At 35.5% G+C, this 23,300-nt stretch overlaps 2 protein-coding genes across 2 annotated transcripts in view; both read left to right on the top strand.

Annotated features, from left to right (window-relative positions):
- Window positions 1-23,300, top strand: part of LOC131149229 (protein VACUOLELESS1) — a 94,536-nt gene that overhangs the window by 59,046 nt on the left and 12,190 nt on the right. Inside the window, exons 6-11 of the mRNA XM_058099490.1 lie at window positions 10,086-10,175; window positions 10,265-10,378; window positions 10,553-10,660; window positions 10,757-10,830; window positions 10,963-11,017; window positions 17,245-17,426. Coding sequence (XP_057955473.1) covers window positions 10,086-10,175; window positions 10,265-10,378; window positions 10,553-10,660; window positions 10,757-10,830; window positions 10,963-11,017; window positions 17,245-17,426 — 623 coding nt within the window. The remainder of the gene's footprint in view (window positions 1-10,085; window positions 10,176-10,264; window positions 10,379-10,552; window positions 10,661-10,756; window positions 10,831-10,962; window positions 11,018-17,244; window positions 17,427-23,300) is intronic.
- LOC131149230 (uncharacterized) lies at window positions 274-2,053 on the top strand. Its single transcript, XM_058099491.1, has 3 exons — window positions 274-1,004; window positions 1,096-1,214; window positions 1,318-2,053. The coding sequence occupies exons 1-3, from the start codon at window positions 284-286 to the stop codon at window positions 1,588-1,590; spliced, it is 1,113 nt and encodes a 370-aa protein (XP_057955474.1). The 5' UTR covers window positions 274-283; the 3' UTR covers window positions 1,591-2,053.

Raw genomic sequence — 23,300 nt, 5'->3', positions numbered from 1 at the left:
ATGCAGATAGAATGTATAGATTACTTGATGAGATGGTCGAAGAAATTGGAGAATCAAATGCGATTCAAGTGGTAACTGACAATGCGTCAAACTATGTTGCAGCAGGTAAGAACTTATTTTTAGAACTACTTTCTATAGTGTATATATTGTTTATTTTAATATTTTAATGGCTTCATTCCTTGATTTTTCAACAGGGAGATTGTTGGAAGCAAAGAGGCCACATTTATATTGGACACCGTGTGCTGCTCATTGTATTGATTTAATTTTGGAGGATATTGGGAAGATGCCTTCAATTCATGCAACTTTGAAAAGGGCAATTTTTTTGAATGGCTATATCTATAATCGTGTTGGCGTTGTCAACTTGATGAGACAATTCACTGGAGGAAAGGAGTTGCTAAGACCTGCAGTTACAAGATTTGCAACTGCCTTCATCACTCTTCGTTCAATCCATCTTCAAAAGAATAACTTGAGGAAGATGTTTACTTCTGAAGATTGGAATACTACTAAATGGGCAAAGGAGGCGGCTGGCAAAAGAGCAGCTACTATTGTTTTGATGCCTACTTTTTGGAGTACCATCGTCTATGCTCTTAAGTTAACGGGTCCACTTGTTCGTGTACTCCGTTTGGTTGATGGGGAAAAGAAGCCTGCAATGGGATATATTTATGAAGCAATGGATAGGGCTAAGGAAGCCATAGCTAAGGCTTTTGGTGAGAGAGAGGATAAATTCAAGGAGGCATTTGAAATTATTGATACGAGGTGGGGATGCCAACTCCATCAACCGTTGCATGCAGCTGCACACTACTTGAATCCAGAATTTTTTTATTCAAACCCCAACATTTTGCAAGATGAAGAAATTATGACGGGTTTGTACAAATGTGTTGGAAGGTTAGTGCCAACTATTGAAATGCAAGATAAAGTTTCAAATGAGTTGGAAAAATACAATGCCGCTAGTGGCGTCTTTGGAATTAGTTTGGCAGTGAGACAAAGGAAGACAAAAGCACCAGGTAAAGTGGCATTTGTACTACCTCTTCATTTTTGAAAATTATTTTTGCTATTTACCTAGTAGGTATTCATTTAAAATTTATTTTATAACAGCGCAATGGTGGATGACATATGGATCAACAACTCTAAACTTGCAAAAGTTTGCTGTGAAAATTCTTAGCCTCACGTGTAGTGCTACCGGCTGCGAAAGAAATTGGAGCATATTCCAACATGTAAGTCATTAGTATATCATGGATTAATTATTAAAGAACAAGAACTACCAATCTACTGCTTTTTAGAATCATTATTAACCATATTACTTTAAACTTTTTGCAGCTTCATAGCAAAAGGAGAAATAGGCTATCCCAGCAACGCTTGAATGATTTGGTATTTGTGAAATATAATCGAACTTTGAGGCGTCGATACGACAAACGTGACACCATTGATCCCATCCTCCTGAAGGACATTGATGATAGTAATGAGTGGTTGATTGGTAGGATGGATGGTGATTCTGATGAGGATGATGAACTTGTGTTTGAAGATGATAATTTGACTTGGGATTCTGTTGCTAGAGCCGCTGGACTAAGCATCACACTAGATCAAGAATAAGTACAAATATGCCATCATCGTCTAAAGGAAGAGGAAGGGCTTCATCTAGTAGTGCAACCACTACTAGGGGTCGGACCACAATGTTGGAACTTGTAGATGAGGATGAAATCCAAGTGGATAGTGTAGAGGAGACGGAAGAGGAAAAAGATGTTGGAGAAAACAGTTCTAATGATGAAGAGGAAGATGATGATATCTTCACCGACCTAGTTGATGATGAGTGATGAGTGATGATTGAGGAGGATTTTTAGATTTTATATTTTGAAATCTTTTATTGTACTCTTTTCTTTTGATGTTGAACTATGTTGAATTGTTGAGGCTTTTGGGCTTTGTCTTGGCAATTTTATTAAATTTCCAATTTTTTTATTGAATGTTTTGACATTTTAAATTCTAATATGACTAGATATTCATATGTTCATATATAAATTACCCCAAATAGATATTTTACACCATTTTAATAATTGTGCGCCTCACCTTCGTGAGGCGCGCGCCTTCGCCTCGCGCCTCGCGCCTCGGCTTCAAAGACCCTTTGCGCCTCGGCTCGCCTCGCGCCTCTGACTACTATGAATGACACACAGAATTTAGCATGAAAAGTTCAATAGGACCATTTACCAACATTCATTTCACAAACAGTGGGTCCAACAGTCAGCATGCAATTCTCAAACCATTTATCCAGCAAGATGTCCATCAATATATCCATCAATCAGCATGCAAAATATAATCAATATAATCCATGTCCAGCATGCATTTCTCAACATTCAGAAAATCATAAGCAGGAGAAAATAGCAATAAAGATAAGAAAATTACAAAAGGTTTTAAAAAGCAAATAAAATATCAAGTATCATAATACTACAACCCAAATTGTATTTATGAAATGAATTCAACCAGATAACTAATCCTCATCAACATCATCACCACCAGAAGATGTACCTTCCTCCTCCTCATCATCATCGTCCTCTTTGCCCAAGCTCGCCTCCATGGGAGCCTTTCCTTTTGAAGAAGAAGAACCACCCATATGACTCTCAATATGTGCGAGCCGCTGATCAAATGAAGTCAAACTAGACTGGAGTGCATTATACTTTGTATCCATGTCGCCATGAAACACACTCTACTGGGAGTCCATATGTTGATGATAATCAATGAACCACAAAGGAGCATCAATATCTGGAATATCTGGAATTGCTGGAGTAGGTGGTGCATCTTGATGTGGATCGCGACCACATTGCTGATCTGCCTGTAATCGTACATCACCTCGAGGAGCTCTACTAGGCTTAGGTATCCATCCATGGTCTCGACACAGCTCGTAGCCCATGAATTCCACCGTAGTAGATGAAAATTTGTCGTATGATGTGCATTTAATGAATAAGGTGGATGAGGTGGTAACACCAAGATGATAAAAAATGAGGTTCAAAATTCCTCCATATGGAAGAATTACTCGCCTCGCTTCCTCTTTTGAGATCATCCATCTTAGGATTAGGATAGACAGATCCAGGCGTTTCCCTTTGTATAAGCACCACATTACAAAACAGTCTAAATAGGACAGATGGTCACGAGACGCAACCCTAGGTAGATTGTTATAGGTAATGAGGAGATGAATAATCTTAGATTCAAGGATAAGTTGCCTATATAAAGAAGGGTGACCAAAATAGACAGGTTGCTCACTCATGATTAAAGGTAAGAACTCTTCTGGGGTAAAGTCCTGTGCCATAATCCAGGATTGTCCTAGGCGAGGACATTCAAACTCACCAACTTGAATCCTAAATCTAGTGGCAATAGTCTGTTGGGTGAGTGCAAAGGCTTTATCCATAACAGTGGTTGTATAAATGTTTTCGCCCCTTTCCATGTTTGCATAAAACAATCTAACCAAATTTGGATAAATACCCCTAGGTTGATATGTAATAATCTTTCCCATCCTAAGACATTAATTTATGTGAAGGATGTTGGGGAAACTCTTGCATAAATGAAATATCCAAAACCTTACCAAGGATTGGTTCCGTGGATCTGATGTGCTTGTTGTATATTCTCCTTGCCCTGGGAGAGACAAACCATTGTTGAATAGCTTTGAAATCATCCTTCCTTGAGGTTTGACTCCGGTTCGCCCTTGTCTTTGTTCTAGGCATGATGTGGGAGAAATGGTTCGGTTAAATCAGCTAAATCGAGAGAAGGAAGTAAGATTTGGAGGTTTAATGGAGGTTTAGTGGCTCAATCGGAGTGGGAGAACTCCAAGAAGTGAAAGACAAAGCTTCAAGGGAGGAGAGAATAGTGTTCAGGTGCCTAAGGTTGCGAAAAAGTTAGGGTTTTTGCGAAATTTTAGTATATATATCTGTGTAGTTCAAGCGCTGGACCTGAAGCGTTCAATTGCCTGAACAGTCTGGGTTTTAAAAATTCACAAGTCAGTAGCGGTTCAGTTGACTGATAGTGGAGGGTCAGTCGCCTAAAGTTCTGAAATTTTAACTAACTTGCACTTTTGACCCAAACATTCATCTTAATGAATTTCTCCCTCTCAAATCACTTCTCTAACGTTAATAATCTTGATTTACTTCAGTTGCTCTCTCTTTTGATTTAAATTTACTATTTTTGCGTATCAATGACCAAATTTCAAATGACTTTCCAAATTAGCTGTTAATTCATAGGTCTCTTTTGAATTCAATGCTTTCTAAATTAAACCCTATGCAATCCAACCTTGCTTGGTTGTGGCCAACAATGCCATTTTTATATTCATTTGATTTCAATACTAATGTCATCAATAAGCTTGGAAATTAATCTTCAAGATTGTCATAATCCATTTCAACTTTTTTCAATACTGTTGTATTTATTGTGATTATGGAATTTTCCATAGATTGAGCAAAAAAGAATTGTCTACTTGGAATTTGTGAATTCTCTGGATTTCTTAGCTGTAGCTTCTAATGTGATTATGGATTGAAAGCTTTTAATTTATTAAGAGTAGCTCACTTAGTAAGTTTAGAAGAACTACTTAGGAGCATTTTTCTTCTTGAATCAACCATATGTTGTGAGTGTTTAGAATCAATTACATTGCACTTGCACTTGAGAACCTATCAGTGTCTTGAGATGATTTTAAGATGAATATCTTGTTTATTTAATTTTTAGCACGCTAAATTACTGATTCTTCATTGTGAATTTCTTTCAATGTTTGATCAATCATCTAGATCTCAAGATGAATTTAGGATTTGATGAGTAACATAATATGACTATTTTGATTTACTTTCCTAAATCTCAATTTTGTGCAATGGACACTGTATGCTGTGCTTTAGATATTAACCCTTAAGTATACATAAATTATCTTTAATAATTCAACTAAGGTTACCACTTTTGTCCATGGGAAGTTAATTTTCTTGATTATGCTATCTCATCCTTTTAGCAATAGCTAATATTTTAACCAATTTTTCATGACATACAGTCAAGATGGGTTTTGGATTTATGCTTTAAATTCCTCATTTTTACTCAGCTTTTCAAGGTCTCTACTATACTAGACATACCTGTTAGTATTTTATATTTTAAGTATTATCTACTATCATAGCACAATTATAGTTATTACTAAATCTCTTCTTATATTAGGATTGGCTAACTTAAACTCCATAGGCTGTTTAGGCATCACTAACCCTTTTCATTTTGGTACTATTGAACCTTCTTGATTCCTAAAAGGGGATAACTAATCCTAAGATCTATGGAAGCCTTATTTCAAGGATTAGGTTATCATTTTTGGTACCCATTCTTTCTTGGGTCTTAATGGTTTAGCAAGAGATGATTCTTTGACTCTCTAGACCTGTTTGGTTTTCACACATTTTCTTTTAAATGGGCAATCAAACTTGATATGCCCCTTCTTTTTACACAAGAAGCACGTAGTTTGAGTATATGCATTTGAGGAGGTGCTAGCATAGTTTTTAGAGGCTTTTACAAAGTATTTCATGTAGAGGTTCTATTTCTTCTTATTTTTAATTCCATTGAATCCTATGCCCTCCTCGTCTAATGAGATTCTTTGGGATCCAACCAGTTTATCAAAGTTTTCTTTTCCTCTTGTGAAATTGTAGATGATTTTAGTTTGATCTTCTATCTTTCTTTCTAGACTGGTTATTTCTGAGTCTTTCACATCTTTACAATTTGCTTGTAATCTTACTAGTTCTTTGGACATCTTGTTAATTTGACTTTCCAGTTCAGCAATATATAGATCCTTCTCATTTTTCAATAGTAGTTTGGGATCTTAGATCTTCTAGTTCTTTTGTCATCTTTTCAGTCTTATTTTCTAACCTCTTAATTTTTAAGTCCTCTTTTTCAACATGACTTTGAGATTCTAGTTCTTTCATTAAAGCTTCATTCTTATTTTTCAACGAAGTGTATCGTTTAGTTACTTTGACCAGAATCTTATGAACGTTGAATAATTCTCTTTGTAGTTCTTCATAAGATGACATACTCTCATCATTGGATTCATCAGATGAATCATCACAGGATTCATTGCATAATTCATTTAATGAGTTGGACGAGGAACTTTTTACTTCATCATCGTCCCATGCCATGAAGCAGACATTAGCAGCCTCTTGGTCACTTGATTCACTTTCTAAACTATTGGGACTTATGTTGTCCCAAGTAGTGGCCTTCATTGCCTTTTTCTTCTTTTTCTTAGACTCCCTCTTGAGCTGTGGACAGTCGGGTTTCATGTGACCTACCTTTTTGCAATTATAACATGTTGGAGGTTCAGCCTTTTTTACTTTCTTACTAGTTTCTCCTTCATCTGTTTTGGAGTCCCCGAATTTTCTTGTAAATTTATTTTTCTTTCTAAGGAATTTTGCAAGCTTCTTGGTTATGAAGGCTATATCATTAACATCCATAATCTCTTCCTCTCCATCGCTAAAGCTTTCATTTGAGGCTTTAAAAGCGATGAATTTCTTGGTTTTAGAACTTTCACTCCCTCTTTTGTTTAAAGCCATCTCATATGTGAGAAATGACCCAAAGAGTTCTTCTAGGCTAGTGCTCTTTAAATTCCTACCTTCAGTTGTAGCGGTAACCTTGGGCTCCCAAATAGGAGGAAGTCCTTCAAGGATATTCCTAATCATTTCATACATCGAATAGTTCTTCCCAAGTGCATTTAGGGAGTTTATTATGTGAGTAAACCTAGTGTACATACTAGATATAGACTCCTCTGCGTTCATCCTAAAGGCCTTATACTCACTGGTGAGCATGTCAATTCTACTGCCCCTCATAGGTTGCTTCTAGTTTGTCCCAAATCTCCTTTGAAGTCTTACATCCCATTATTCTGTTAAACTCATTTGCGTCTAATGCACAGTATAAGGCATTCATAGCAGTAGAGTTTATTTGCAATTATTTCATATCAGTCTCACTCAATTCGTTTTCTTCTTTGGGAACTTCCTTGTTCTCTACAGTCTTAGAAGGAACATAGTCACCTTGGGTTACTACTCTCCAGACTCTCCAATCCATGGTTTGCAAAAATATTCTCATTCGTTGTTTCTAGAAGGTGTAATTAACACCACAGAAATAGGGAGTCTAGATGAGGATTGCCCTTCACCGAATGGGGATACTAGTGTAACTACCCATTAGGATTTGCTACAACCTACGCTCTGATACCAATTGAAAGTAATAGTGTAATCCCAAGAAGGGGGTGAATTGGGTATTTTAAAAATTATTATGCGGAATCTCGGTTTATTTTAAACTTTTTCAAATATACCAATCACAATCTCAATCACAATCAACTAATTAGAGAGAGGTACTATACCAATAGACAATCCTAGATATATATATATGAAATTGAGAAACATAATCTGAATTTTGCTTTCAGCATGTTCAACAATCAACCCTGAATTCAATCAATGATCAAGTATGTATTTAAGACAAAATTCAATAATATAACTTAGGCAAGTTAACTTCTTATGCTTGAATAAACAACCAATCACAATAGATTTACCTCAGCCAACCAAAACTGAATTCAAGGTTTCAGCCCTTGTTTGAATTTCAACTGAAAACTTAAACCATACAAATCATTAACAACCAAATAGACTTATTCAAAGTAATCCAAATCCGAACTCAGCGTTCAACAGAATTTCTCAATAAATTCAAAACATACACAGCAGTTTATAATTGCTGTATTTAAAAGAATAGGGAAAGAAGATTGAACACTGGATTTTTTACAAGGTTCGGCTTACCGCCTATTTCCTTGCCCTAAGCAACTTGCTGTGAAGATTTCCTTTACCCACTCCGTTCAAAAGGTGGAGTACGCTTCTCTCCGTTGGAAGGTGGAGACCCCTCTCTAACGAGAACACCCTCTTGCTAGGCAACGATTGTAACCCCGAATCGTCCGATTGCAAAACCAGCAAATCAATTGTTCGTACAAAATGAATACTCTCACAACGAAGCAGAATTTGTACAATAATAAGCTTTATATACTCAAGACAACAATATGTAATTGAAGCTCACAAAGATTTGAAAGAGATTCTGATTGTGGTATGAGAATTTCATAGAATTGAAATCAGAAATCAATTAGGGCTTTGAGCAAAAACATGCAGCAGCTTTTCAAAATTTGAAACAAGAGTATAACAATGAATTTCAATGTGTATGCGTGATTATTGGTTGTCCTAATGCGTAAATAATTATCTTTATATAGAATTAGAAAGATTCTTACCATTTTCCCCAAGTTTGGAAACCATATCTTTCGATTTTGGAAAGAAAACAGCGCTGTTGTAAAGTTTAAAACATAGACTTCAGTCACCTGAACCATGCATTCAGTTGCCTGACCTAATTAAAATAGCGCTCCAAACAAGCAGTAGCAGTTTAGTCGCCTGCCCTTGATAGTTCAGTCGCCTGACACTGTTCTGATTTCTTGTTTACACTGGCAGTAGCATATTAGTCACTTGAGCACTAAGCCTTAGTCGTCTGAACACTATGCAACTTAATGTTTTTCATATTTTGATTCCAAAACTTGTTTATATTAACTTTGAAAAGTATTTTGGACTTTATAAAAGTATTTTCAATATTCTCAATCAGGTCTCTAAGTCCAGTATAACTTCATAAGAGCTTTTGTCACAAAATTGAAGTCTAAGAGTACTTACATGAGACTCTAAGAAACATTAAATACATTTAAATCCTAAGTCTTCATGTCGTATAGCTTTAACACCTCTTGCAAGCTTGATCAATGCTTCAGAAAACTTGCATTCTTCATGACTTGTGACTTTAAGTTGATCTTTAGTCAATCTTCATTGGGTTTAACCATTGTGCTTGTGAAAACCTTAATACCTGATATTTAATCTTAAAAGCACAATTAGTATCCTTAATTTGTTATCATGAAAATGAGATTAAGCCTTATTAGGCCAACAGTTAAGGCTTGATAAGTATTGCTGGTCTGTAGCCTAATAGGTTAAGTTTTTAGGGTAATTGCTGATCAGGGCTCTGGCTCTAAAAGGTACCAGCAATAAGTCTTATGATGTGCATTTTTTTTTCTGTTGTATGTCATTATGCACTTTGTTTTATCTGTGTGTATGCACCCTTTCAAGAATTTCTATTTTTTCAGATCTCTATTTGCAAGGTGGGGTGACTTGATATGGTGTTCATTTTGTTCCCATGATTTGATTAATATGCTGGTAGAGTATGAGTTGCTGTTTGCAATTTTTTTAAACTTCTTTGCTTTGCCCATTCATTTGATTTTGGATGAGATCGTCATTTTTGAATTGTCGTGGGTGTTCTCCACTGGTTGTTTGTTGGTTCTTGTTTCTTTAATCTTTCAGTACGATTGGATGACTTCATTTGCCTAATCTTTTCTTTATAGTGCTTGTTTTTTCTTTTTCTTTTTTTTTTAATTTCAGTTTTGTTTTTGAGAATTGTTTATCCTCTTTGTACATCCCAGCTTCTCTTAATTTATTTTTGTGAAATAAATAAATAAATTCCTTCCCTGATTTTTGAAAGTGTGTATAAACTTGGTTCTAGTCATTCTGTCATTAAATCCTAACTTTTTATGCTAAGTATGAGTGAGATGAAACCTACAATGTTGCCCGGAAAACAACATGATAAGAGTTGTGGGATGCATGGGGGGATGGGATATATCATGTAGCTTGGTATGTGGTGTGTGGGTGGCAGGCTTTGTTGGTTTGCTATTTTGGATAATGGGGAATGTTGAAGCACTTAGTCATTGCTTACTAAATATGAAAGTTTGCATCAGGCAGGATTGCATTAAATATATTGAGGTTATTTTTGTTTATTTATTTCATTTAAGCTATTTTTTGATTTGATTTTTCCTGTTTTTGGATTGAATCATTTAAGAAATAGGATACCTACTTTTGGTAATCTGGATTGCTTTCCTTTGTGATGTGAATTGGAAAATAGTTCCAAAAATTAGGAAAGCAGATTCATTTTTCTTTTGATTGGCTTTGTCTAGGGTAGTTGTGGTGATGCCTGTTACATTCTATTTTGAGAACCAGAAAACTTGACTTCCTGTGTTTGTGCTCATTTTTTTTCCCCCTTTGATTGGCTTTGTGTAGGAGGTGGTGATAATGCACTGGGCATGTTCTAAAATAACAGCTTCATTAGCAATTCCAGATGCCGCTCTCCTTGAAATCTTGCTTGATAAGGTTTTTGTTTCCTTCCATAATGGTTGTTTTGTTGGCTTTATGTATTATGCACAAACATAGTATCTGAAATAATGCTCATGGAGTTTCAGCTTAGATTATGCAAAGGCATATCCTATGCAGCAGTTGCAGCTCATGCAGATAAGAGTGGCCGTAGGAAGTTAGCTGCCATGCTTGTTGAACATGAGCCACGTGCCTCCAAACAGGTTCTTCTTTCTCATGTTATTTTATTTGAAAATGGTTTGTGAAAGGGTCTTGTGTTGGATAAGATGTCTTGTTTTCATTTGTGAATTCAGCTACCTTGCAACAAAGAATGCTGCTTCAATTATATTTCTTGGGGAAGATTGTTGAGTATCATTGTTTTTATCTTTCCGCTTCAGGTTCCTCTCTTGCTAAGCATAGGAGAGGAAGATACAGCTTTGACAAAGGCAACTGAAAGTGGTGATACAGACCTTGTTTACCTTGTTCTTTTTCATATTTGGCAGAAGGTATTATTTGCATAAAAATTGTTTTGTATCTTGTTTATGGAGCATAAGCATCTAATTCGTTTTTAATTCACTTGTTTACATATTTCTACAATGAAGAGGCCAGCTTTGGAGTTTTTCGGGACCATACAGGCCAGACCTCTGGCACATGATTTATTTATAACCTATGCTCGGTATATTCCATATATATATATAGCTATACTTTATTTTTTTTCCCTTTTCTTCTCTTGTTTGGAACACTGGCCAAAAAATTTTGATGGTCCGTTTATTGCAGTGCAGAAGTGGTAATTATTGTTGTGTTGCAGGTGTTATAAGCACGAATTATTGAAGGATTTTTTTCTTTCAACTGGACAGCTACAGGTAGGTTTTATTTTTTCCATGTGAATTGAAATGTGATACTGCCCCATCCACCTTTTTTCTACTTTTCTTTTTTGTTCCTCTGATATATTTCCTTCAGAAACCATAAATTACTTGTAATACACTGCACTGTTGGTTAGTTCCATTCATACTAGTGGTCTGAGCATACACAATGCGTGTGCATATCACACATTATTAGTCTCAAAAATTTGAAATTTTAAAAAAATTCTGTAATTATGAGTATTTAAGAGTTTGCAAGTGTTAGTTGTGGTTTTAAATGGTTAAATGTATGATTTTTTAAACCCATGTACCCTTTTCCTGAATATTCGATTAGAGTGATTATTTGTGAATATTAGGGTTTTTTTGGGGGTAATATTATAACCAAAAAGTGCAGACTGAAAATTGTCTGGAGTTTTCTGAATTAACAGTAGAGATATGTGTGTAGTCCATTTGCACTAGATGTATGCAAATTTTAAAGAAGTGAAAAGGTGCCATCTAAAGAACCTAGAAAATAAAAATATTGATTCGAATGCAACTTCTCCCAAGCAGTTTCAACTGCTTTCGCATTCTTTCCCCCATTAATATAGAGCATGTTCACTGGTATGGCATCTTGCAATTCCATGTTCCTGGATCTACAATGAAAGGCCTCCATGCAATAAGTTCATCTGATCTGTCTGCAACAACCCAGGAATTCCCAAGAATTATGTGCTGATAAACTTCTCTCTTTTCATCAAGTTGCCAATGTTAAATTTCTCTACCAAGATGTTTTTTCTTGCAAAAGAAGAAGAATCTTGTGATAGTCCCCAAATGAATTCAAAGTTCTGTCAGGTTTCACTACACTGCCTATAAACCCTTATGGTGAGATTTAAATAACTTAACAGTGAAGTCTTTATTTTTCTACGATCTCCATCAATCGCACCTTACGATATACATAGATCCAAGGTCTTAAATTTTGATTTTGACTCAAATTTCGAAGCTCCAAAAGTACGGAAATTTCGATTTCAATGTCAATTTTGATTTTGATTTGAAAAAATAACGGAAATTAGTAGTAAAGCATGAAATTCTTTGTGGAACTTTGGAAATGGTTAACAAACATAATAATATAAGTTTTACGACTAATATATTACAAATTAAATACATCTATGTTTTGTATGAGTTGGAAAAGTTGTAAAATAATGTGTATCAAACATATTTGTAAGATAATGTACATTGAACATATTTAGTTAATACTCATAAATCATTTAAATATTATTTATTATACAAATAATGATAATTTAGACATGAATGGTTAAATAAAATGTTATTGTAAGTTTATTTTTTCATATAATTTCAAAAGCACTTGTAATAAACTTTTGTTTTGATAAAATAAATTAAGATAGAAATTTCACTTCACTCCTAAATTTCTCATTTGAATTCTGACGAAATTTCATCATATAGTTAAAATTTCAACTAGTTTCGCTAAAATTTAGAGATTTCAATAAATTTCAGATGATTTGTTGAGCTTTAGACGGAAATTGACTGCCATTTCGATTTTGAAGGTGATGGAAATCGGAAATTTCGACAATTTCGTGGAAATTTAAGACCATGCATAGATCTAAACAGCCTCAAGCAAACCTCAATTTGCTAGTTAAGAGTTGCTCTGCTAAAGGCTAGGTCAATGACACTTCAACTTCCATGTGATGCAAGACAATTTGCTGACAATATCATTGCCATTGGAACCCATGAAAAAAAAAAAAAAAAAGCATGGGAAAAATCTTCCTTATGATGCAATTGAATGCCCATACCAAGCATCTTGTCAAAAATGATGAAGCTCTGTTACCTACCTTGAGACCAATCTGAGAGAGTAACTTCCTTCAACATCTCCTTGTATGCTTCCATGAACCCACTCCAAAAGGTAATCTACTCTCTTTAGAAGCCAACCCAATTGTGGTCCACAGCATATTTTGATCCAACGAGAACCATTCTATAATTCTCTTGTGAAATCCTCCAAAGCCTTTGGGAAGCATTGATTTATTAAAAAGCAGGAGGTTTTTGACATTTGGATGTAGTTACAGACACTCTTTTTCTTCTCTCTCTCTCTCTCTCAATTGATTCCCCCACCCCCCCCACCCCCTAATGATTCCTGTTGGCTTCTTTATTTGTTTTCAGTGATATTGGGTTTTTATTTCTGTTGTTTCATTATTTCACCCTGTGTGCCTCGCTCCACATCATATTTTGTTCCAAGTTCTAACCACAACCCATCTATAATTTTCCTCTCATGAAAACCTCCAAAGCCATTCCCGAGCAATGATTTGGTAAAAAGCAGAGTGTTTTTAATATTTAGATGGAGTTACATGCACACAAACACTTTTTTTTCCAGACCTGATTAGCTCTCTAATAGTTCCTATTGACTTATATATGACTTTTTACAGTTATTGGGTGTTTATTTCTGTTGTTTAATTCTTTTCCCTCTGTACTTTTTGATTCAAATGGGTGTGCCCCCCCCATGCCTCCCCCCACCCCCCCAAAACCAAAGAAGAAGAAAAAAGAAAAAAGAAAAAAAGAAAGAAGAAAAACCCACCATTTACCCGTATATTTAACTTTTAAACTAGTTTTAATCATACTAGACATCAGGCATGTGTGTTGTGGGAATAATATATCTTTATTTAGTTTTTAATAAAATTAATTAATATGTCTTCATTTAATTTAATTAAATAAATTTTCTATGTCTCTAATGTTCCTCTCTAACCTACTACAAATTATTACTATTTCTGTGTAAATATGGTCTAATAAGAGTATATTTTTATTTGCTGCTTTTTTTTTTTTTTTGTATAGGAATATTTTAGGATGTTAAAAAGTAGACACCAAAACAGAGTTGTAGGTGGTTATGGGATATTTATGCTTTAGTTGTAAATAGTTATGAGTCAGTTAAGTGATGCACATTATTTCCTGATATTGTGAACACGTAGGTGGGGAAATTTCTTATCAATATTTATAGAAGATATAGCATTTACTCATAATAACATATTTAACTATTCATAACTGCAAATGGCTGTCATGTAACTATATATAACTGCAAATGGCTGTCATATCTGATACATGCATTATATCATTGTGCTCTCATTGTAGAATTCTTGGGAATTTGGTGTCTTGCTAGCTCAATGGTTTTAAATTACATCAAACACCTATAAATTTATGTGAAATTACATGGGGCGCTGTCTTATGTTTCTGAAGTTACAATTTTCTCCATTGGCACACTTATGGCTGAATGATACTAACCATGGTTTTAAATAGTGGTTGCGACTGATATGTAACGTTGTTACGTAACATTTTTTTGGGTTCCCGATGCCGTTACACTCTGCGACATCAGTAGGAAGAAAAATCATGGCTGTAGCAGCTGTTATGGATCACAGCCGTTACGTAACTGCTACAGGAACTGTTACAGCAAAAAAAATTATTATTATTATTATTTACTTTTTCTTCTCACCTGTCCCACCCCCCCCCCCCCCCCCCCAAAAAAAAAAAAAAACAATAAGTCATTCTCAATATACTATGTGGAGACGGGTGGAAAAAGATTATAATGAGGATGATAATGATATAAAATTTACTATTTTTTAGAAAAATACTCACAAGAGATGCATTAATTAACAATTGGATAATAGAAAATATTTTATTTTGATAATATTAGCAGTTTGGTATTATGTTCTATATTTTTCAACTTCATCCGTTTTTTCTTTTCTAGTTATTGTATATTTGTATTATTCATGTATCTTATGCATTTGATAGATTAATGGAGTGTATTATGTATTTTGTTTTATTAATTAATTTAGCACATAAGAATAATGAAAAAGTATGAACACACATGCATAATTTTTCTATCAGTGGTGAAAAAATGTAAATTTCTTGCCAAGCCAAATAACTTACTTAATTGACCTAAAAGATCCAAAATACACAAACTCTTTCTAAGAAGCATTAGAAGTTTAAAACATGCAAATATACTAATATGCATAAGGTTGTGCATGCTTGAAAAAAATTTACAACCATTACACCTGCTTCCCATCATGTAACATCCTGCAACACCCGTTACCTCTACGTTACACTACCCACTACTGCGATTTAAAACCATGATACTAATGGAAGCTGAACATTAACCTTTACTATACCACTTTTTTAGTGCAAGAATTATCATCACCTGGTCCACCTTCAATTCAGTAGCACCTGAACCTAATTTTACCACTTATCAATCAGTAATTGTCACCTTGCAGTTAATCCTTGCTGACACTGAGCAATCCTGTTTTCAGCACTATTTTTGCTATTGACAGCAAAATCAGCCACCTCTAGCTCATACTAACGCTGTTTTCTTTGTCAATTCTGCTAAATCACCCATGAGTCATGTCTGCCCTACTGGCTTGTGGCCATCATTCCCAAACTCCCCCAATACCTACCATTAAAACACCCAATTAAGTCAGAACTCAAAAAGTGAATATGAACTTTAGTTGTGCAGTCAATATGCCATTCCTAAGGTTCTTAATTTCGATTCTGGCTAAGATTTTGAGACTTAAAATGTATGGAAATTGCAATGGACATTTTGATGTGGATGTCAAATTCAACTTTCGAAATGATTGAAATTGAAGATAAAGTTTGGAATTTTTTATGAAACTTTAGAAACTGTTAGTAGGCATATTTATGCAGGATTTAGATCTATAATATTGTAAATAAAATACATCAATGACTTGTAGTGCATAAGATGCAATATTTCTCATACAATTATCATATATTTAAATGAAATTCATAAATCAGTTATATATTAGTTATCATGAAAATACAACTATTTTTGGCATGAAAGGTTGAATTAAATGTTGTAGCTAATTTCTAAGTTCAAGATGGCATAAAATTTCAAAATATTGAAAGTTATCATTAGTATCCTTCCTGTAATAGTCTTTGTTTTCTATAAAAAAAGAATATTTATTAAAAGAGGGAAGGGATTCAATTTTGGGTTTTGAATCTCAAATTTCAATTTCAAGGAAATTTGTGTTCTGTAGTCAATGGGGCAGCTTGGTGCACAAAGCTCCTGTGTATGCGGGGTCCTGGGAAGGGGCGGACCACAATAGGTCTATAGTATGTAGCCTTACCTTGCATTTTTGCAGGAGTCTGTTTCCACGCCTCGAACTTGTGACCTCTAGGTCACACGGCGACAACCTTACCGTTGCGCCTAGGCTCCCCTTCCACCAATTGCCATTTTGTGTGTCGTCTAGACCTCATATCTTCAACCAACCGCTTACAACTAAGTGCATGGGAGGCCAACATCCACCCACATAGTATCCCACCCCCAACAATGTTTTGAGGTTTTTGTTGAGATGATTCGTGGATTTTTTGGTGGGATTTTTGTGAGATGTGTTAGATTAGTTGTTTACCTAAAACTAAAGCTTAAGAGTTTGGTTGTGAGTCAACGAGATATATCAAGCCTAACACTTTCCTGTGCATGAAGCCTAATTGCACATGGGGAGACAAACAAACAATAATAACACCCATTAAAAGGAATAAGATAGACTTTTAATAACCAAACAATAAATGCGGGCAACAAGAGTAGAATCAGGACATCCTGGGCCCCTGGTATCCATGGGTTTGAAATTTAAGACAATGGCCATTTCCTGTTAATAAAATTAGCGTACAAGTTTTCTGTATCATTGTGTTTTAAGCGATCAAAGTCGTATTGCATGATTCTATAGCCTCATTGTGAAGAATGGTCTCAAGTCATGATCCTTGTAAAGCCTATTTTTTGTTGTTAGGGCTTGGGGATGTGTTCATTTTATAGGATTGGGCTGGACTGGCTGTGTTAGTTATCTTGTCCCTTGTTTGGCATGCATCTAGAAGGGACTGGATAAGGACATGAGTGGAATTTTTTTAAAATTTATGGATTTTTAACCCCCCCCCCCTCCCCCCAAAAAAAAGCTTTTAGAGAGAATTATCAGTTTTTATTTTTATTTTTATTTTATTTGGGTGGAGGGGGGCTGGGAAAATGGTGTGGAGCTCTATACTGTTTGCACAGGCTAAGGACCGCTCCCTTAGCTTGTCCAATCTCTTGTTTTGTGCAATAAAGAGTTTAGCCAAATCTAGCATCCCTTGGTTTGTGAAACAAACTCAACCTAGGTGTTCTATTAACACCAAATTTAGTGTTGAACTTATTTCTGATTGATCCATTTTTTCTATTTTGACAAATTCTTTCAAATTAAAGGTTATTTGGTTTGTAGGATGTGGCTTTCCTTTTATGGAAAGAGTCATGGGAACTTGGACCGAATCCAATGGCAAGCAAAGGATCTCCACTTCATGGTCCACGCATAAAAATTATTGAGAAGGCCCAACATCTTTTTGCAGAGACCAAGGATCATGTATTTGAGTCGAAGGCTGCTGAAGAGCATGCAAAATTATTAAGGTGAAAGATATTGTTTGCTCTCATTTGACACGGATGTAATATTGTCAAGTTGTGTTGTGTGTATTTTGTTGTTAGGCATTGAGATAATTTTCATATGATATGGTGGTTTGCATGTACAAATTTTCTATGCATATTTGATGACGATAGTTGAAAGATCTGAGGTTGATTGACTGAATTTAAGGAACACAAGTATTCTTTGTTCCTTCAATATTTCAGCAGTTGATCAAGGAAGAAAGTAGATTGATTTGTTAGTTTGAATGAAATGGATAACAATGTAGAAAGGGGTGACTGTAATGAAGAGAAAGTAGGGATCTGGGGTTGGAATTTACTCATGGTCCAAAAAATGAATCCAACTTCTGTGCTTGAAGTGTACGTACATTTACCTGTGCAAGTTTCAAGTGGACCAGTGTGAAGTTTTTTAGCTTTGTTGCCAGCCAGAGCTCCTAGCTGACAACTGGCTAGCCCTTTAGAGCACAGCTGACCGCTCCTGATTATATATGTATGCATAGGCATGCGCACCCACACGTTTGTGTGGGCAGCATGTGTCCCGGTTTTCTTCAAGCCTTAATCTTATTTAGAAAATTTGTATGGGAAGCACCAGCTAAGCACATGCGTAACTGTTTGTGTTTCTAATTTATCTTGAATTACTTTTTAATCTCATATTAAAGATTTGCTATAAAGATTATCTTCTCAATTTGCTGCGATACTTGAAGGAATGTGACCATAATGTCCTTGAGATGAAGAAATTTAGATGAGCTGGAGTAAATGCCTTTAGAAGTCCCATTATGTTCTGGTGATGTGCCATGTGCCCACATTGTTTATGGGTTCTTGCATGAGGCTAAGTGTATTGTAATGGGTTGTCTTAAGAAGCTGAGGTAGAAATGGAAACATTACCTCAGACAAAATGTGTTGCAACTTACACTTTGTTTATAATAACAAGAAATGTTATCCTTCTGTGAATTTACCATGTATGCTTTGTTTATCACTCGATGTGAAACCTTTGAATACACTCCTAAGCTAATTGCTGAATGTGAAGACTTGAGGATATTCTGAAAAAATAACTTGTAAAACAATTTGTACCCAGTCTTTAACCAAATGTCCTGAAAAATATGAGCATAAATTTTATTATAAAAAATTAACTAAATGCCACCAATTGAATTAAGCCCGGATTTGAGCACACACACACACACACACACGAGCAGAAGGGGCATATGCTTAGTTCTATTTATTTTGAAGAATATGGCTTATTTATACTATATTCTTGCAAAATATGAATTGTTTGATACTGTTGAGATTTTGATTAAATGAATGATCTATATTGAAAATAGGTCTCTCCCTCTATTTATAATACAAATCAAATGCATTCTAATGACCATAATACACTTACTAACTGTCACTAATTAACATACTAACACGCTTAATAATAATACTAAAACACTAAAATAACGAACACTCCCCCTCAAGTTGGAGCATAAATATCATATGCTTCTAGCTTGTTACAAATAAATTTAACAAAAGCACCTCCCAAAGCTTGGTAAACAAAGTAGCAAGCTGCATGTGGGACTTCACATAAGTAGTATTAATGAGCTTCTGCACAAGTTTTCCAAAAAAAATGACAATCAACTTCAATGTGTTTTGTTCTCATGAAATACCGGGTTAGAGGCAATATGAAGAGTAGCTTGATTATTAGACATCTACTCCATAGGCTAAGAATGTAAAACCCAATTCTTTCAACATGCTATTCAACCAAATAATTTCACAAATAGTGCGAGCCATCGCTCTATACTTTGATTTCAGCACTAGACTTGGCCGCCACAGTTTGTTTCTTATTCTTCCAAGAAGCAAATTGCCACCAATCAAGATACAATACCAGTTGTGGATCTTCATTCGGAAGGTGACCCAGCCCAATCTGCATTTGTATATCCCTAAATATAAGTGTGACCTTGATCTCGATATAAAAGACCTCTCCTAGGTGCACCTTTGAGATATCTCAAGATTCGAATTACTGTATCCCACCGACTTGTCCTCAGAGATTCTAGAAATTGACACACAACACTTGTTGCAAAAGATATATCTAGCTGAGTAAATGTGAGATCAACTTTCCAACAAGTCTCTGGTATCGTCCCGGATTAGGCAACAAATCACCCATATCTCGCACTAACTTGCTTTTAGGATCCATAGGTGTATCAATCGGTTTGGATCCTAATAATCTAGTTTTATCCAATAGATCAAGAACATACTTTGTGACAAAACAGTTCCCATACGAGATCTAGATACTTCTATACTCGAGATGTAACGACCCAGCCCTTTACACGGACTCAGGTGTCACTCACATACATCAAATACCTATACCTATTCAAGATATGGAAACAACCCGCCCTAAACAGGGACATGCGGGTGTAAATCATACATAATCACGATGTAAATGTCGCGAAAAAACATAAACATCCATTGGGATTGCTACTAGCCTTATACCAGAGTTCACTAATACATCCATAATTTACATACATTCGGACTTAGAGTAATCTTCATATTACAACCCTCCAAAAAGGACTTTCATCAAGTTTAGTACAAAATTTAGATGCTTACGTAAGCTAACCAAAATAACCACCCTAGTCCCTTTATCTACTAGGACCGACGCACGAACGGACCTGAAAACAAAGGTTGTAAGATAGGGTGAGACACCTCTCAGTAAGGAAGAAGGAGTTACAACAGTGTGTGACTGCATACATGCATATTTTCATTCAACATCTGGAATATAAATCAAATATTTTCAATACAGTAATGCATCAGGTATATCATCATTCATATTACAAAATTCCCACATCTGTCTTTCGACCATTTAATGATTTATCAGATGACCAACAGCAAAATATCCCTATAACTAGTTTTACCCCGTGGCTCGGGTTGTGCACTGGTACTCGTCCAATGCCCTGTTCGTGCAGACACTACCGAGTACCTACATACGATCCGACTGCCTCCATTGGCCCAATATCAGCCAATGGTTTTATCCTGCTAGCCGATCATCTTGGTACCCACATCTTTTAGTACGTGTGGTTGCACGTGTACATCTAGCTACGATATCGCGCCGTATCATGTAATAGTAGTTTATTTCAACTCTGTAAAGAAAGTATTTTTCAACCCTCCCGGGACTCTCAAGTTGTGGTTCCGTGTATCATAAATTCAATTTATACAAATATGATTTTACCTCCCATAATCTATATCAATAGTATAGAAATAATTCCAGCGGGTTCAAACCGGCGTCTTTCCACCTGGTTTACCCCTCTTTGTTTACTGATGCGGCTTGGTGTATCACCAGCCTCTGTTTATCACATTGTCAGTATAACAAATTGGAATTTCATGCCCATATTCTATATCAGTAGTATAGAAAATACATTCATTTCCACTTTAACATATATCACACAAGTTTAATATAAAAACCCGCTAAATGATAGAAATTTAATATACATAGTTTAACTAAATAAGTAAAGGATTCGAGCCTCTCCTACTATAGTATAAACACAAATAAACAATATTTGTAAAATTTAGAGATCACACGTCGAAATCCTCGTTTTTACCAAAAATCGTAAAATCGTCAAACCGGCATTTCTACTTGGTAGAATTTCACAAATAAGCAGTTAAATCATACATAATAACATAAACTAGCTTTTTAGCGGTTTAGTTTTCCAAAAATGCTGTTGTTATCAAATTCCCCTTACCTTATACTCGAAATGAAAGTTCATATGAAAACGGTCCAAATCGACAACCCGATATCCCAAAAACCTAAAACCACAGAACATAACCTTACTATGTTTTCTACTGCTATCCAAATATCTAATCAAAATTAGGATCAGATTCCTACCTCGATTCTTGGGAAAACCCGAAACTCTCCGAAACGACAATCCGATCCACTAAAAGTGTAGAGTTTCCTCTTCTGATCCACGCAATACCCTCCGTTTTTGGAAACGGATGACGAACGGCGAAGGATCTTAGAGAGAGAGAGAGAAAATGAGAGAGAGAGAAAATGAGAGAGAGAGAGAGAGAATGAGAGAATGAGAGAATTTATGGAATAAATCCTTACTTAGCCCTTAAGTAATCTAAATAAATATCTCCTCCAAGTTATTTATATATAAATATCTCCTCCAAGATATTTATATATAAATATCTCAAAATATCTTCTCCAAAATATCTTTTTTTTTTTTTTTCTTTTTTTTCGGGGTCGGGTTACTACACGAGAAGTATTTCAACAGTCCTAAATCTTTGGTTTGAAACTTAGTCTATAGAAAAAGTTTGAGACTTTGAATATCTTTATCATCATCACCTATGATAACAATATCATTCCATACATAAAGAGGATCCTACCTGATGAAGTATGACAATAAAACACAAAGTGATCCACTGCACATCGTCGAAGACCAAGCTCAAGTACTACAATACTGAATTGACCAAACCATGCTTTGGGAGACTATTTTAAACCATATAGTGCCTTCTTGAACCAACATACTAAGCCAAACTCCCCCTGAGCAACAATCTAGGTGGTTACTCCATATACGCCTCCTCCTCAAGATCACCATGAAAGAAGGCACTCCTTCACATCTAATTGATGTAGAGGCTAGTGATAAGTGGTAACCAGGGAGATGAAATAAAGTATTAATGTAAGTTTGGCAATTGGAGAAAAAGTGTCAAAATAATCCAAACCATACACTGTAGTATACCCCTTAGCAACAACATGTGCCTCTAGACAAGGCACAAAACCATCAGGGTTGACTTTCACAATGTTTACCTAGCAACAACCAACCATAGACTTGTAAGGAGGAAGAAATTCCAAGTCCCAAGTACCATTGTCTTGTAAAGCATTCATCTCTTCAACCATGGCATTCCTCCACCTGGAGTGGGCTTAGGCTTCTGAAACAAATTTAGGAAGGGCAGCAAATGATAGAGTAGTAACAAAATAATAACAAGAGGGTGATAAGAAATCATAGCAAACATAGTTGGAAATGGGATGTTGGATACATGTGCGTTTACCTTTCCAGACATCAATGAGAGGATCAATATCATGGGAAATATGATTATCAAATGAGGAAACCAAAGGCGTGGTAGTCTAAGCTAGGGGGACTCTCTTCCTTGGAGCTATTGTTGTGAATACACCTGCAAATTAGGACGATTGAGACTATGAGAAGGAATTGAACTACATGGAGACACAGATGGTTGATTGGGCAAGGACAGCAAAATAGAATCTTGAAGATTAGGTAGAGTAAGAGACTCATTGAGATCAGAAGCACTTAGGGACTGGGTGTAGTAACGTGTAGACTCAAAGAAGGTAATGTCTGTAGAAACAAGGAAGTGATGCAGTGTAGGACTATTACAACAATATCCCTTTTGAGTATATGAGTAGCCCAAAAAGACATTTTATAGCGCAAGGATCCAACTTATCCACCCTACGAGTTAGTTGATGAACAAAGGACACACGCTCGAATATACAAGGAGGTAGAGAGAATAAAGGTAAATTAGGAAAGAGAATGGAGTAGGGAATTTTACCACTAAGAACAGAGGATGACACCCTACAAGCAATAAGTATAATATTGCTCCAAAACACTTTGGGTACTTGCATTTGATAAAGTAAGGTGTGAGTAATTTCAAGGATATGTCTATTTTTCCTCTCTGCAACCCCATTTTGTTGAGGAATGTGGGCACAGGATGATTGATAAACAATACCAAACTAAGTCATATAAGTAGTGAATTGTGTACTGAAATACTATTTAGCATTATCTCTTCGGAGTATTCGAACAGGAAAACCAAATTGAGTTTTGTTTTAGATCAAAAGACACAAAATATATGAAATAACTTAGAACAATCTTTTATTAAATATGGCCA

Source organism: Malania oleifera, chromosome 2, assembly GCF_029873635.1.
Source record: "Malania oleifera isolate guangnan ecotype guangnan chromosome 2, ASM2987363v1, whole genome shotgun sequence".
NCBI lineage: Eukaryota > Viridiplantae > Streptophyta > Magnoliopsida > Santalales > Ximeniaceae > Malania > Malania oleifera.
The sequence above is the reverse complement of the archived record's forward strand: the minus strand, read 5'-3'. Positions and strand labels throughout refer to the sequence as shown.

What these genes read in the sequence shown, in the direction of transcription:
- LOC131149230 (XM_058099491.1), top strand. Translation starts at nt 284, where the DNA reads ATGCCTTCAATTCATGCAACTTTGAAAAGGGCAATTTTTTTGAATGGC. An exon ending in AAGGAAGACAAAAGCACCAG is followed by an intron (nt 1,005 to 1,095) that starts GTAAAGTGGCAT and finishes ATTTTATAACAG; the next exon opens with CGCAATGGTGGATGACATAT. An exon ending in ATTGGAGCATATTCCAACAT is followed by an intron (nt 1,215 to 1,317) that starts GTAAGTCATTAG and finishes AACTTTTTGCAG; the next exon opens with CTTCATAGCAAAAGGAGAAA.